We start from the raw sequence: 15,962 nt of genomic DNA on the forward strand, positions 1-15,962 counted from the left end.
CCTACAGCTTAAGAGCTCAGGGTTCATAAAGGCTCTGGTGCCTAGCATCTCAGAATTTAGTCATGGGCAGAGAAAACAGAATTATAAAACAGTCACAATCACCACCCTTTGCTGAGCATCAACTGTCTGGCAGGCAGAAGACTGGGTACTTTATACCATCAATTTATTCTTCATGCAACTCTGCCATGTGGGTACTATTTTCATTTCACTGATGACATGTATCAGAGACGTTAAGTAAGCAGCTCAAGGTTGCAGAGCTTTAAGTGGCAGAACTGCCATTCCAGCCCAAGGAATTCCTTTTTGGCATCTTGGGGAGTGATCTGTGGTGCAGGGACAGGGGGAAACACAGACACACAAAAAGGGAATGGAATGAGAGCCGAGCCACAGCACAGGAGGACCCTATCTGGCTCTTTGGAGGTGCACGAAATGGGGCCTCAGTTTCAGCCACATGTTGTCAGGGAATCTAAGAGCCCGAACTGAGGAGTCACAGAGACCTGGGGTCTCTCAGTAGCCGTGATCCTGGGGTGGTCTTTGAGCTTCTCTGACCATCTGTATCCTCATCTGAAACACACAGAGCCATGTCGGGTGGGAGGGGCAGCCAGCCTGGAGACGCGCAGGGCACCGATCTGACCAGCCTCCAGCTCCAAGTGCGGCTCTGCTCCCCGTCAGCATCGGCTTCTCATGCTTACTCTGCTTCTGTCTAGTACTTAACCACCACCTGAACCACTAGAATGTGTTTGCTCACTTGTTAACTGGTTTATCTAGTAGAACAAAGCTGTATCAGGTCAGGGGCCTCATCCATCCAGCTTACTGCTGAGTCCCCTTGAGCGTGTCTGGTAAATTACCAGTGAATTCAACAGAGATTTACTGTTACATTGTTGCCATCACTATTATCATCTCAAGGTTAGGCTGGGGTGGGTGCAAGTTCAGTAGAGCTGTGATAACTTCTGAAAGGTCTGATTTTGTTCCAAGTATAATCTGGGATTCTGAAAATAAGAGGGTGTGCTTCTGAACAGTCGGTCATTGTCTTTTTTTGCACACTCTGATAAAATCTGATAAACTGCTAAAATGTTCCATCGAACGCCTAGAGGATCAGGTCACCAATCCACGTGACAAGAGAGCACCGTTGACAATCTCAGTGAAGTCTGGTATGGGAAGATGTCTGTAAGAGGTATGGCTAGCCAATTTGCCATCCTGCTTTTAAACATAAACCCCACCTATGATTCTGAAATTAAAATGTGCCAAGGCAACGCTCAAGGGACTTGAGATCCAATTTTGACTATCCCTGCTTGTTGCACAGAGCAACGCGGCCTGAACCCCAGCTTTGTGTGATGCCAGCAGATGCGAATGTACGCTTTCTATATTAAAGGTAAGGGAAACAAACATACGGCCTCCAGCTCCGGGAAATGTTCCAGAAACTGTGCCACGTAAGTCACGATAGACTGCTCGTCTGGCGTGTCAACCATGATGTCTGTCAAGAGAGACACAGGAGTTAGAAGGACGGCAATCGTGTGGTGTTTAAACACGATCAAGGAATGCTTCATGGTGAAGAGCCCCCAAGAACTTTGAGGTTTTTTCTTCTCTTTGTTTTGTATTTGAGGAAATTGAGACCCAGAGGGGATGAATCACTTGACTATAGTCTCACATCTGGCTGATGGACAGCAGAGCTGGGATGCCGAAGAATCCAGAATTCCTCGTTCCCAAGGCTGTCCCGTTATTTCCTGCTGAATTCCCACCTCCTCCTGCTCCCCCCACCCCAGGAGCAGCCTGTTCACTGCCGGCCCATCCGGGAGCCCGCTGAGTCAGGACCCTTCCTCTCTGCTGGAGGGAGTCCCAAATCAGCCCCAGCCACGAGGAAAGCAACCTGACAGACAGCCAAACACCTTAGAAGGGTGCTCACTTTCCAAGTCCGGCATTCCCCAGGCGGCGTCTGGTCCCGGAGGACATCCTGTGGGACGCCCGCCCGCTGAGGTCCGTTCAGTAAGATGGTCACTGCAGGCTATATATAAAAGTGACTATTTCCCAAACAACCTCAGTGTCCCCCGGGGGTAGGAGACCTACGGAGACTTTTGGTATGCCCATGAGCTAGGCCACTGTATAGAAACGGATAACAGAGACATGACAGCAACAGGCACAGCGCAGCTGTCATAATGACAACGCTCAGTAAAAAAAGCAAAAGACAGGCAGTGGGGACGGAGAGCACGGTTATCACGAGGAGCACTGAGCAATATACAGAACTGCTGAATCACTAGACTGTACACCTGAAACGAATACAACACCGTATGGTAACTATGCTGCATTAAAATAAAAAACTTAATTACAAAAAGTAAAATATAAAATCACAGCTGACCCTGGAACAACTTGGGTTTGAGCTGGGCGGGGCCGCTCACACGCAGATTTTTTTTTCCCCCCAAAAAACACAGTACAGTCCTATAAATGTATTTTCTCTTCCTTATGTTTTCCTTAGTAACATTTTCTTTCTCTGGCTTACTTTACCGTAAGAACACGGCGCAAAATTTATATAACGTGTTAATTAACTGGTCATGCTCTCAGCAAGGCTTCTAGTCAGTAGTAGGCTACTGGCAGTCACGTTTCTGGGGGGTCAGAAGTGACCCGTGGATTTCCAAGTATGATGGGCCAGTCAGCACCCCTACACCCACCCCCCCATGTTGTTCAAGGGTCACCTGTATACATGCACCAAATGATCTCAATTATATATATAAAAAAGTAATGAGATGTGCGGAAAAATACTAAGGGGCGGGGATATGGGAAATATAAACATGTCTTCATTAGATTTTTCTGTATTTTCCAAATTTGTCTACATCTTATGTCACAAAAATTGTTAACAAGCAAAAAAAGAGAGAGAGAGAATGAGCACTACCTTCTGGCTCCAGGAGCCTGGGGATGTGGAGGGCCTCGTGTGCGATGCTGAAAGCCTTCTCCAGGTTCTCCCGCATGGAGTCTTCCAGGGCCTGCTTCATGTCCACCAGGCTGGGGTCGATGGCCTTGATCACTGCCAGGAAGGCCATCCCGCTTCTCCAGCTGCCGGCAAAGTCCTGCACCGCCACGCCATACCTGCAGCAAAGCGGCCACGCCGGCCACGCTGTGGGTCAGGACAGGCACGCCCCTCCCCGGCGAGGAGCCCACACGTGGCAGCCTCACAGGCCTCGGAGCCCCCTGAGATGCTGATTCGCGAGGCCCTGGGACCCGGGAGAGCGGTGCCAAACCACCCAGATCTCCATTTCCAGGGAAACAGAATAATGTTAGAATAATCTAGAATAATAGAAGAGAAAGGTATAATTTGCACTGAGAGGCCAAATATAGGAGCTTGTGCTCTCAGATTCCCAGACACGTAAAGGAGCGACTCTGCACACTGTGCAAGCTGCAGTGAGGGTCGCAATAGCCAGTCAGGGCATGCAGTTAACACCCAAGGTCACAGCCTGGCTGCCCCCTGTGCATTGCCAGGGGTGCAGCCCCGCTGCGGCGAATCCTGGATCCTCTAATCCTCCAGCTCCTCAGTTGTAAAATGGGGATCGTCTCATGTTGACCCCTTGGCGGCTGTTGGGGGAAGCGTTAGGTTTTGCCCACGTGGCACAAACAAGCCACCAAGTAAGTGGCAGCCATTGTCATTATTCCTATCAAAAACATCAACCATCTACACATGAGGGACAGAGAGAGAGAGTCCTGCCAGGCACTAATTTCCCATCCCAAGACACCATCCATCTCCCAACTGTGGTCACTGACCTCTCTGAAAAGAGAGTTTCATTTAGAAATCGCTTGAGATTGCTAAGAAGCTGGAAAAGTGGGTACAGAGAGCTCCCATACTGCCTGTCTGGCTTCCCTTGCATGCCTTCTGTCTCGAGTCAACCGCCAGAAGCGAGACCCTGACATTGGTGGAAAACTACTGAGCCATTGACCTCACCTGGATTTCTCCAGAGGCTCCCCCGTGGGGGTGGTATAAGGTATAGATGGCGGCCACTGCCATGATACAGACACAGACCCGGTCCACCATCCCGTGGACATGAAAGCTTGACTGTCACCCCACCTCCTGGCACTGAGCTCTCCTTCGGCTGATTTATTGTAAACCACCTCTGAGGGTTGTTAGTGTTCACCGACTCTATCATGCCCGACCCCTCAGCCCAAACCCGAAGACCCAACTCTCTTCTCTTCTTTTTTTCTTTTCTCTTTTATTCCCATTGAGTGGGGAGAAGGGGCCCGACGAATGCTTGTTAAGTGCTATAGGACCGTGCAAGGCGCTTTCATGAGCTTGCGTCACTTAATCCTCACGGTCCCGGAAGGTGGGTAAGTTACCGTCTTGCAGGCGTTGCTGTGATGTACCAGGAGGGCACCAGGTCTCTGTGTGTCCCCGCAGGGGCGTGGCTCTTATCACAGGTGACCTAACTTTCCAGCTATCCCCATCCAGGGTTCACTGCCCAGGGGCCCCAAGAGCCGTCAGCTGGCTGCCAGTAAAAGCCTGATGCAAAATTGCAGAGAGCCCCAACCTGCTGGCACGGGGTCACCCAGCCGCCCTAGGACCTTTGCTCTGGGTCACCTGTCTCGGTTTTGGCATGGTCACACCTAACAGAGCATGATACAGCCTTTACTGTTCCTAGTGTTTAAGTTGGTACAGACTCTGAAAGAGCCCCTGAAGCTTAGCAGTGGATACGCACCCATCATGAGGATCCAAGAGTCTTTCTCACTTTGGCATTAAACGGGGCAAAGCCCCTTTGATTTGTATTCCAATCTTCCTGTCATTTTTTCTGCAAACCAAGCACTCTGCAAATGCAGCTCTGCGTGTGCAGAAACTGCAGATGCACAGCGCTCCCTGCTTAGAGCCTCTAGGAGGCAACAGGTGTGTACATTAACACATGCTGAAGCCCCCTTCCTCTGCCCCACTCCCCAAAGAAGCCCCCCCTCACTGCCCTTGGCCTGATGACAGCATGTGCTGGGCGGGAGACAGGGCGTGAGGGCTTACTTCCTTGTCTTCCTCTGCACCCATGCCAGCAGGGTCCTGATGGCCTTCCTCTGATCCTTCACTGCTACCGCTAGGCTCCTCTCTGCGGTGGGCGTGGGTGGGAAGGAAGAGTCGGAGTCTGTGCCCCCCGAGCCAGGCGACAGGCTGGAAGATGGAGAGTTTCTGCTGAGATTGCCCGTGAGCTCCTTAATCTGGAAGGAAAATGGCATGTCAGGCTCCGGAGACAGTCCCAGGGCAAACCCTTCTCTGCCCACCCCCCGGCCAGGAGGAGTCTGGCTGGAGGGCCCAGCTCACGCACAACCAGTTCTCTGCATAGGGAAAAGCCGCTTCCTAAAGTACCCGTTACGGCCAGACTGCTCTGTGGGGCTGGTGGTGCGTGTAGACGTTTCCCAGGAAAGCGCGTTTCTTCCTGGAGTCTCTCTCTTCTGGGGCTTTGGCCATGCACGCCTGCGAGGTCTTCCTGACCTGCTTCTGCCTATACCTTTCCTCTCATGGCTTACGGGCCGCAGGATGCAGGAGGCTGTTTCAAGCCCCATGCCTGTGTTCCTCCTGGTCCTGCTGCCTGGATGTTCCTTTCCTCCATCACCAGATTCCTGGCTCCTATCATGTGGCTCTTGCAAGAAATACAGAACCCCAGGCCCTGCCCCAGAACTACAGAATCAGAATCTGCATTTCAACCCCCCCCCACCCCGGCAATCTGTATAATCTGTACACACAGCGAAGTCTGAGAACCGGTCTAACGCACTCCTACTCATCCTTTAAAACCCAGCTCTGGCGTCACTTCCTCTAGGAAGTTTACCTCACTCCCTTCCCTACTCTGCTTGCTCGTGCTCTGCATTCTAACACTCTGCTCATACTTTGATCAGAACCTGCACCACAGACTTCTGTACTATGGGACTGCCTTGTCCGTGGTCCCAGAGTGTCAGGAGGGCAGGACTTTGTGTGTGAAGAGCCTGGCACGTAGGAAGAACTCACTAGACATTTACTGAATGAATGAATGAATGAATGAATGAATGATTGGGGGTAGATTTAAGGCCTTGACCTTGGACACATTTTCAGGATGTTTCCAGCATTGACCGGAGAGTTTAATAAGAGACATTAGTAATTGAAGCCTGTATATAACACTGTTTTATTAAGTTCAAGGCTCACACGGAACTGGGTCTGTTGTCCGTAAACCTTGTTTGTGCACATTCCTCTTAGCAATGCAAGCACTGAGAAAAAAGCCCCAACACATCACCACTGGGCAGGTCACTGTTACTCTTGGCAGGACAATTCAATGAGCCAGGACTTTCTATTTCAGAAGAGGGGATTTTAGAAGACAAAATGTCAGCTTACTCCCTCCTGCTCGGGGACAAGAACTTGAGCTTGTTTTAAATGCCACCCTCAGACTCCAGCCACCAATTCTGTCCTTCCCTATAAAATCCGTGTTTCCAAAAACAGGCTGACGTCACCAAGGATGGAGAGCAGGGGCTCACCTGTCACACCTGCCTCTTCCCACAGCCGTCTTCCCCACCGACTCCTTGATTCTCTCTTCTGCGCGTCGGTCATTTTAGTAAAGTAACTCCAAGCCCAGTTTTTGGTTGGAGTGACATTTACTTCACTCATTCATTCATTCATTCATTCAGTAAATGTCTATTTCCCCGCTTTACAACAAAACGATTTTCTGAAATAAATCTGTAACTCCCTAAGTCCCAAGGGGACGGCTCTACCCTTCTGGAGGACGGAGTTCATATCCCTATTAAAATCACAGGGACCCAGATGGTCAGCAATCAGATGGTCCCTGGTTCTTTCTCAAGACGCAGAGAAGTCACAATCCGTCAGGAACACGATCTCACAGTCTCCTCGACGTGCCCCCCCCTCCACCCCATTTTGCTGGCCCTAACCAGGCTCAAGGAGATGATACTGTGTGTCACAGAAGTCACTTTACCTGGAAAAAGAGGATTATGTTCCATATCAGCCCAAGAACCAGAGAGGGGTTGCCGTCTGCTATTTCTGCTGCGTCGATGCTAACCAGTTTAACCTGCAGAGAAGCAATCGAGGAGGTTAATGTGGGGCCTTCCAGAAGGCTGCAGCCTGTTCCTTTGTGATGCCCTCGCGGGCTCTCACTCTTTCTCGTCTTATCACTCAGGCCTCGCATGCAGAACACACGTAAATGAGTTTATTAAACGTGTCCACAGTACTTACCAGTAGCCGCTATCATAAGCTCCTCATAAGGAGGAACTCAGTTCGACCTCACAAGCGCCCCACAACGTAGGTGCTTCTGTTATCCCTAAGTGTCGGGTGAGGAAATCTCACCGAGGCCAAATGTGATGCGCCTGAGACCCAGAGCCAGGAAAGGTCTTGGTCATTGTTCTCAAGGGGAGATGGTGGTGCCCGCTGGTCTGTTTCCATGCCCCACCAACAGCACAAAAACTCCAGATTTAACACGTTTGGACAAACACAGAGCACCAACAACAGCAATCATGGACCACCACTGGCTAAGATAATTATCCACTGCTAAGTACAGACAGCGGCTTGCGGGGGGCGGGGAGTGCCTGGGTGGCTCAGTCGGTTGAGCGTACAACTCTTCATTTCGGCTCAGGCCATGATCTCGGGGCTGTGAGATTGAGCCCTACGTCAGGCTCCTCACTGGGCGCAGAGTCTGCTCAAGATTTTCCCCTTCTGCCCCCCCATCCCCTTCCTGCCTCTTTCTCTCTTCCCTCTCTCTGAAAAGAGAGAGAGAGAGAGGGGGAGAAAGAAAGAAAGAGTGTTGGTATAAGACTTATACCTGAGTGTCTGCACCGTTACTAAGTATTTTGGTTCAAATGCTCCCATTACAGAAACTCTTAGGGGACTAACCTATTTATTTAACTATGTTCTGACCATGGGATGATGCTCTTGGTGAATCCCTACAGCACTCGTTTTCAAAGTGTGTTCCCTTGGCCCGGGGCAACAGCATGGCCCTCGATTTGGTTAGAATTCTGGGGCGCCTGGGTGGCTCAGTGGGTTAAGCCTCTGCCTTCGGCTCAGGCCATGATCTCAGGGTCCTGGGATCGAGCCCCACATCGGGCTCTCTGCTCTGCAGGGAGCCTGCTTCCTTCTCTCTCTCTCTCTCTCTCTCTCTCTCTCTCTCTGCCTGCCTCTCTGCCTACTTGTGATCTCTTTCTGTCAAATAAATAAATAAAATCTTTTAAAAAAAAAAAAAGAATACACATTTCTCTCCTTCATCCTCCTGAATCAGGAATCAGGAAGTCCAAGAGCGGGGCCCAGCCACCTGCCCTTGGAACCTGCGCTCCAGGTGATTCTGATGTGCGCTCAGGGTTAAGGACGTCGCTTTATCCTGCAAACAGAATCTGAGTGCACAGATCTGGGCACAGATCCGCACCCTTCTTCTGGAAGGGCGGGAGATAATCACAAGGGTTTGTGGGCCACACCGGCCTCGGGCACATTGGCTTCTTTCCTTCCCAACTCCTCTACAGAAGTAAAAACCATTCTTCGGGGGCAGAGAGAATGAAAGTCAGTCAAATTCTCCTCCCAAATCTACCCTGCAAAATTCTGCCAGGAGACCCTGGAAAGCAAGAATGAGGAGCGCGTCTCGCTCAAATACTCCTCTCTTGCTCCTCCCAAGGCCTTTTCACAACTGTCCACGCAGGTCTCAGGTTCTCTCAAGGTGTCAGGGGGATCTGATGACCCCCGTCGGTAGGGCTGGGCTTTCCTGATCGGGAGAGAGACTCCCGAGGTCCCGGTCTGCCTAGCAGAGAGCACCCGACTCCGGCAGCTCGAGCTCATCACCGGCAGCTGGGAGCCCGGAAGGAATCCGTCAATGTTGTGAATGAAAGGGCTGACGGAATTTGGGTCCGGCGTTCTCTTCGTGCTCCTCATGGGCAGCCCCATCCCAGGGAGGAGTCACCTGCCACACGGGGTCCTGCTGTCTCCGGACACCCTTCGCTGACGGCCCCCCTCCCATCGGTGACGCCCTGCACTGGGATCATAGCAGCCCATGGGCCTGTCTCGGGCCTCACTCCCACCTGGAGGAAGCCCAGCGTATCCCTCTGAGCTGGGCTTTTATGGGAAACCTTCCCAAGCCAAAAAACGCCAGAGTGGCCTTGTTGGGAGACGCTGAGTCGGCTGCTGGACCAGCCGCGGAGGATGACAGAGGCCGGGCCTTCCCGCCTTAGCTGGGGGCTACCCCAGTCCTACCTGCACGGCCCACCACCCCGGCTGCCCCCTGCCAACCACAAAGGGATCATGGCTCCTTTGGATGCCCCTGGTGCGACACGCAGCGTGCTGGCCATGTGAGGCCTCTCCCGCTGGACTCCAGGCTCCCCAAAGGTGCAGGCGTGCTTCTCACGCAGCTGTGTGTCCCCAACCCCGGGCACAACCCAGGCCCACAGAAGACACTTGTTCAATGTGCTCCGAAGGCTTGTTGGAAGCAGACCCGCCACCTCCGCTGCCCACACTGCAGGTCCAACAACTCGCGGCGGCGGACAGGGCAGGGAAGGGCTGGGGGTCGACCAGCAGGAAGGAAGAGCAACGAACCTTCCAGGCACTTGTTCCAAGGCTCTACGTTACCACAAAAAGGGCCGCTTTGGGAATGGGGGACACACTGCCCAGAAGAGCCATGCCCGGTGCTCCCTTCCAGAAGCAGAGATGCAGGGGGCAGGGAAGAAGTCAGAGCAGGTGCCCACGGAGCCCTGGCCCAGGGCCAGCACTTGGCTGACCTCCACCGGGCCGGGCACACCCAATCCTCAACAAGCTCCTGTGTTTTTATCACTTTCATTTTATGGATGGGGGGACTGAGGCTCGGAGCGTCGGCCTGATTTTCCCGGGCTGGAAGCCCGCCAGGTGTGCCCCAGGACCCGAGCTCCGAGCACCACAGGAGCTGATGCCAGGGTGAAGCCAACGCGGACCAGCCAGACATTTTCATGAAATGTGACCTCCTTTAAAAAAAAAAAAAAAAAGTCTTGGGGCGCCTGGGTGGCTCAGTCAGTTGAGCCTCTGACTCTTGACTTCGGCTCAGGTCATGATCTCAGGGTGTGAGACTGACCCCCACCCCCATCGGGCTCCGTGCTCACCGGGGAGTCTGCTTGCGTTTCTCTCTCTCCCTCCGCGTTCCCCCCACGCATGTGCACTTACTCGCTCTCTCTAAATAAGTCAGTCTTAAAAAAAAAAAAAATAGAACAGCTTTATTAAGCTGTAACTCACATTCTGTTGCATTCACCCGTGTAAGCTGTATCTGTCAATGGTTTTTGGTATATTGATGAAGGTATGCGCCTGTCATCACAATTTTTAGAACATTTTCAGTACCTCAACAAGAGACTCCATACCCTTGAACTATCACTCCTCTACAACCCTAAGCAGCCATGAATCTATTTTCTGTGGGTTTTTTTTTTTTTTGAAGATTTTATTTATTTGACACGGAGAGAGAGAGAGCACAAACAGGAACAGCAGCAGACAGAGGGAGAGGGAGACGCAGGCTCTCCGCTGAGCAGGGAGCCCGATGTGGGGCTCGATCCCAGGACCCTGGGATCAAGACCTGAATTGAAGGCAGATGCCTACCTGACTGAGACACCCAAGTGCCCCTATTTTCTGTCTTGAAAGACAGAAAACTGAAAGACAGTGTTGGACTTTTCATACGAATGGAATCAAAGAATAACGTCCTTTGTGTCTGACTCCTGTCCTACGGCACAATGTTTTCAAGATTCCACCATGTTGTACTTGACTCTTTTTTCATGGGTGAGTAATATTCCACCGTGGGGGGGGGGAGACAGACCCACTTTGTTCACCCACTCATCTGCTGATGGACACTTGGGCTGCCTCCACCTTTCTTTTCTTTTCTTTTTTAAAGCTTTATTTATTTATTTGAGAGGTGGGGGAGGGGCAGAGGGAGAGAAAGAGTTCCAAGTGGACTCCCTGCCGAGCGCGGAGCCTGACTCGGGGCTCGATCCCAAGACCCTGAGATCCTGACCTGAGCTGAAATAGTCGTCTCTTCAAATGACTGGGCCGCCCAGGCACCCCGAGTTCCCTCCCCCTTTTTGGCTGTGTGAAAGCTGCTGTAGCAAACTGCTACCAGGCTTCCTGGCTGCCATCACCTGAGCTCCCTCCTGTATCTGGAGCCTTCCCCACAGTATGGGAGGTGGAGCCCACCTCCTTCAAAAGGGAAAGGGCTTTCCCTCCCCCATGGCAGAGTGGAACTGGACGGGACCCAGGCATGGTGGCCCAGGCCTTCGAATCTGAATGTGCGACACTAAGAATGCATTCTCAGGGGCCTACAGTGGACTGTGCTCACGGGTCCTTACACGTGGGGAGGCAGGCTCTGCAGTGGTCCTGGCACCTCACATCCCTGGACTCCCCACACCTCAGTCCAGTAAGGCACTCTCGGTGCACTCGGCAGCCCTTCCACAAATTCCTTTTCTGCTTACAGCAGCCCAGGTCAGCTTCCTCTGCTTACTATTAAGAACCCCATGTGCATCACACTTGAAGTTTTCTTGCATGCTCCAATATGTGGACTTTCTACCTGGGCTACCTGGTGAAGCTTTAATGGAAGAGCAGCTCTGGAAAGTTCATCCCTCTAGGACCGCCCCTCCCCACTTTTGAAGGACATGAAGCAGAGCCCAAAATACAGAAAAAGCTAACTTCAGTCTAGAAAGTTCCTTGCTAAGAGGAAGTGCCCCACTGTGGCACGCTTGCTGCATCACGCTTCAGAGGGATACAGAAGGAAATGTGAAATACTAAAGTCGGAGGGCCAGCCTGCTGGTCTACCCTTCCCGCGGCTGGGTGCCCAGCCGAGATGGCATCGGATGGACAGGCCGTGGCGGGCAGGGAGTCAGGGACCATCTGTCCAGTTGAAGGCTGGCCGGAGGGAGTCCTGTTATGTTTAAACTTAAATTTGGCCGTGTTAGCAGGGCCCCCTCTTCACGCCTCTCCTGTGACTGGCCCTCGTCCTTCTCGTTGCAAGAAAAGCTTGTGTGAACAGGATGTGTCTCAAAGACTTACGTTGCTATCTTCCAAAAACTTAAGCGCTTTCGCTATGTTGTTCAACCGGAAAATGCGGTGGGATGAGGATTTGTACTCCTGCAGCTGCAAGACAGAACAGAGCAAACAAGTAGTGACTCCAGCAGAGGCGCTCCGTGGCAGCGGTGCTGTGGGGGTGGGCCTTTGTCGCTGCCTCTTATTAACCCCAAGAGAAAGTTAGGGTCTCGCAGCTGAAACCCACCCCTTATGTACAGTCCTTGGGACTTAAACTCACTTGAATTGGTGAATGGGGAGGACCTAGGCAGGTTAAACAGGAGACAGATTTGTCAAATTGTTGTCTCTGACCCGGCTCCTGGCTTTGATATCGACCCCCTCTAGAGACCTCCAGGGACGCGTTCTCCTCCCAAGGGGATGGTTTGGTCAGGCAGGGAGCACCAGCCGGGATGTCCCTACAGCTGCTAAATCAGCCACCAAGTCCCTCCTGCCAACACCAGATGTGTCTGTTTTCTGTCAGGAGCTTTGTGGACAGTTATCCCGAGTCAGAGATAAGAGGCAGGAAGACAGACAGGTAGAGAGAGAGACAGAGGGAGAGAGAGAGCGAGAGAGAGATAGGCTTGTAGAAGCTGAGACTCTGAGGATGGTAGTTGACCATCCCAAGGAAGCGCCTCCGGTTGGGTGGGTTAACGTTACCCGGCAAACCAGTGGGAGTCAGCTCTACTGGCGGGGACCTGCCAGCCAAGCTAGCGGGCAGGCAGAGGCCAGCTCTTAGCTTAGAATCAAAGACCCCCCCAACAGAGGCTCACCAAGGACAGGTGTCTATCAGCCAGTGGCCTGGACTGCTGAGTGGGAGCGTGTGTCGCTAGAATCACAGAACAAGGAAGGAGGAGACACTTTTGTAGGAAGCCTATGGGGACTGTGCTGCTGGCTCATTATCAGCCCTAAGGAAACGAACCCTGTTTTTACCGCAGTGGGTCCATCCCTTGTGAGAGTTCATTATGAGATTCTGCACAGCCCCCCTGGAGCGGCAAACAGGAATTTCCCGTTTTGCTTTGGGAGGTGAAGACGGGAAGGGTTAAATGGGTACAGTGAGATCCCAGCAACAGTAGATCTGAAAGCAGGATACACTCTTGACTTTAACTATAATTAGAAGTAGATCTGGAGAGGTCCGCACTGGCCGAGCTATAGGCTGGCAGAGTTGTGACCCATGGCTGTGCCTTCTCTTCTGCCGCCAAGGGGAACAGAGGCCACATCAAATGCTAGACTCTAGAGTACGGTTTCTCAACAGCACTGGCATTTTGGCCGGGTCCCCATGCCCCCTCAGTGGACAATGTCAAGTGACATTTTTGGCTGTCATCCCTGGGGGTACGACTGGCATCCAGTAGGTAGAGACCAACGCTGCTGTTACAGATCCTGCAATGCCCAGGACAGTCCCCATAACGCAGAACTATCAGACCCAAAATGCCAACAGTGTTGGGGTTCAGAAGCCCTGCTCTGGGAAGGGGAGAGAGAAAGGACCAACCTGCACACATCGGACATATACAATGTGGAGAGCCAGGGAAGAGACCCACAGTAGAAGGACCCTCGAGCTTGGCTGCTTCAGTACAACACGGTCCTATCACACTCGCCCCTTATATGTGGTTTCGCTTTCAGCTGACTGCAGACCAGAAGCCGAGGACCCTCCTTCTGACGTGTGGTCAGAGGGTCAGAGTGGCCTCATGCTACATCATGGACCTATGTCATTTCTCCTCGCTTCCTCTCACCACGTGGGCTTGATGTCAACTGACATCATCACGAGGAGAAGGATAAGGACAGGACAGTAAGGCACTGTGAGAGAGGGAGAGTTCACATTCACATAATTTGTTTTTAATTTATTTTTTTCATGTTCATGTAATTTCTGTGACCGTATGTGGTGATAGAATTGTTCTATTTTATCATTAGTTATCCTTGTTAATCTCTCACTGTGCTTGATTTCTAAATTGAACTTCATCACAGGGATGTGTGTATTGGAAAAAACATAGCATAGACGGGGCTTCGTGCTGCCGCCAGTTCCAGGCATCCATTGGGAGTCTTGGCACGTATCCTCTGCAGATAAGGGGGAATGACTATACTTAAGAGAAGGTTCTAGAAGCCAGCAGTTGTATTTTTAGCCTTGGGCGGGTAATGGAATCCGGTTGGCAAGATGCCTTTCTCCTCCAACTTCCTGATTCTTGGCTAGTTATTATAATGCCTGGAGAGCTAAAGTTTAATGATCTAGTTTCCATCTTTACCCTTAGCTGACTCCCGGAAAATACTGAGCATTTATTTATTTACTTACTGAAGTGTATTTACTTAAAAAAAAAAAAAAAAAAAAAGATGCTGCTTAGCTATTCATGATTGTATCACTCTTGGTCACTGAGAAAGGAATGTCACCCTTCCAAGTTTCTGGTCACAGGATCACACATGGCCAGGCATGGGCGCATACATATAGCTGTGTACTGAACACAAACCAGCAGTTATCCTTTGCAGCTGGTGTCTCCCTGATATCACGTATGTGACATACGTACCAGATTTCGCCCAGACAGGACTTCTAACAAAGCCATTAGGATTTTGCCATCTTGTATATCAACGAATAAATCTTTAACTTCTAGAGGTGGGTTGCACTGTTGAAGAAGCGGAAAAAAGAAGCTGATTAGTGGCCTGTGTGATCCACCAAACTGTGCCCGAGCTGCAGGTCTCCTGCAGGAGAAGACTTCCATGCATCCAAATCTGGGTACAGGCAGTCCCCAGGGGCGGGGGGAAGGCACACCTGGGCTGGTGAACCATGGAGGAGACTTGGCACCAAAGGGCTGATCACAAAAGGGACCTTGGAGATCCCTGGGACCCTGAGATCTGGGATCCCCCCCATCCCCATTACATTGCATCCACACTTCTCCTTAAGGGGAGCAAGAAAGGGCATTATCACCCTCCATAGAATAAAATGATTCTAGCAGGACTTCCAGGAACTTACCTAGTATAAGCCCTTCACTTTAGATTTGGGGAAACTGAGGCTCAAAGAGGTTAGGTGACACCCCCAGTGTTTGGGCAGATCTGCTCTTTTGTACCATCAGTCCTGTTCCTTCATCAGGACACACTGGCTGCCCACGGGCGTTGTCCAGACCCACGCCATGATGCCATGATGCTGAGTCAGTGACCCTCTGGGCCTCAGTGCCAGTGTCCACAAGGATTCCCCGCCTCCCCCACTGCTCCATCTCTAAATGTGACCATCCTGACGTGCCAGTTGACCCTCATCAATCTTCAGTCCAACTCTGGAGGTGGCGGGACCCCTGGCGGAGGGAGCCAGGAAGGCGGCAAGTGTGTGTGACTCAGCTGTGGTGAGTAGGGGCGGGATGGACAGACTGGACGGCTGGCTCAGGAGGAGAATCTCTGCCCCCACCCCCACCAAGTTCGTAGGCCTGTTAGGGACGCAAAGGTTGGGAGGCTGATTTATCATAGGTGTTCATGTATATTTCTATGTTTAGCCACAAAAGTAATCCATGCTTATTATTACAAATCAAACTAACTAAACTGTATAAAAATGTTAATTAGCATTCTGAACGCCACTCCCTTGGTTCTTCTCCAAAGGCCAGACTTCTGGAGAACCAGTGTAACCTCAAGATGCTACTGTTACCTGTTCCACTAAGAATCAAGGGAGTTCCTGAGTTCAAATCCAGGCTCTACCCTCAACAGGAACTGGGCCTTGGGTATTTTCCTTAACGTAGGCTTCCCTGGGGCAACTCGGCCCCCACGATCTACAGCATGAAGGAGCCCTGGGTGGGCAAAGCTGGAGGCTGCCTGGGGTTTCCTCTCTGGGCCTGGATGCAGAGAGATCGACTGTCTAGGTGAACTGTGTCCACCAGGAGTCTCGCTGGACGTGTGGTCTGGGGGCTCCCAGGGCTGCCTGGAAACTGTCAGTCAGAGGCCCCAGCACACAGATCTCCAAGCACGTTTTTCCTGGAACCCTGGCCTAGAGCAGAACAGCTTCAGGGTGTCCTATGGGGACCTGGGGGTGCTGAGA

General features: G+C 51.7%; 1 protein-coding gene across 4 annotated transcripts in view; it reads right to left on the bottom strand.

Annotated features, from left to right (window-relative positions):
• Positions 1–15,962, bottom strand: part of CLMN (calmin) — an 85,203-nt gene that overhangs the window by 22,757 nt on the left and 46,484 nt on the right. For all 4 annotated transcript variants that reach the window (XM_059373902.1, XM_059373904.1, XM_059373903.1 and 1 more), the window contains exons 5-10: positions 14,473–14,568; positions 11,951–12,034; positions 6,903–6,995; positions 4,976–5,166; positions 2,882–3,075; positions 1,389–1,471 (exon numbers count right to left, since the gene is read on the bottom strand). In XM_059373902.1, coding sequence (XP_059229885.1) covers positions 1,389–1,471; positions 2,882–3,075; positions 4,976–5,166; positions 6,903–6,995; positions 11,951–12,034; positions 14,473–14,568 — 741 coding nt within the window. The remainder of the gene's footprint in view (positions 1–1,388; positions 1,472–2,881; positions 3,076–4,975; positions 5,167–6,902; positions 6,996–11,950; positions 12,035–14,472; positions 14,569–15,962) is intronic.

This window comes from Mustela nigripes, chromosome 13, assembly GCF_022355385.1.
Source record: "Mustela nigripes isolate SB6536 chromosome 13, MUSNIG.SB6536, whole genome shotgun sequence".
Taxonomy (NCBI): domain Eukaryota; kingdom Metazoa; phylum Chordata; class Mammalia; order Carnivora; family Mustelidae; genus Mustela; species Mustela nigripes.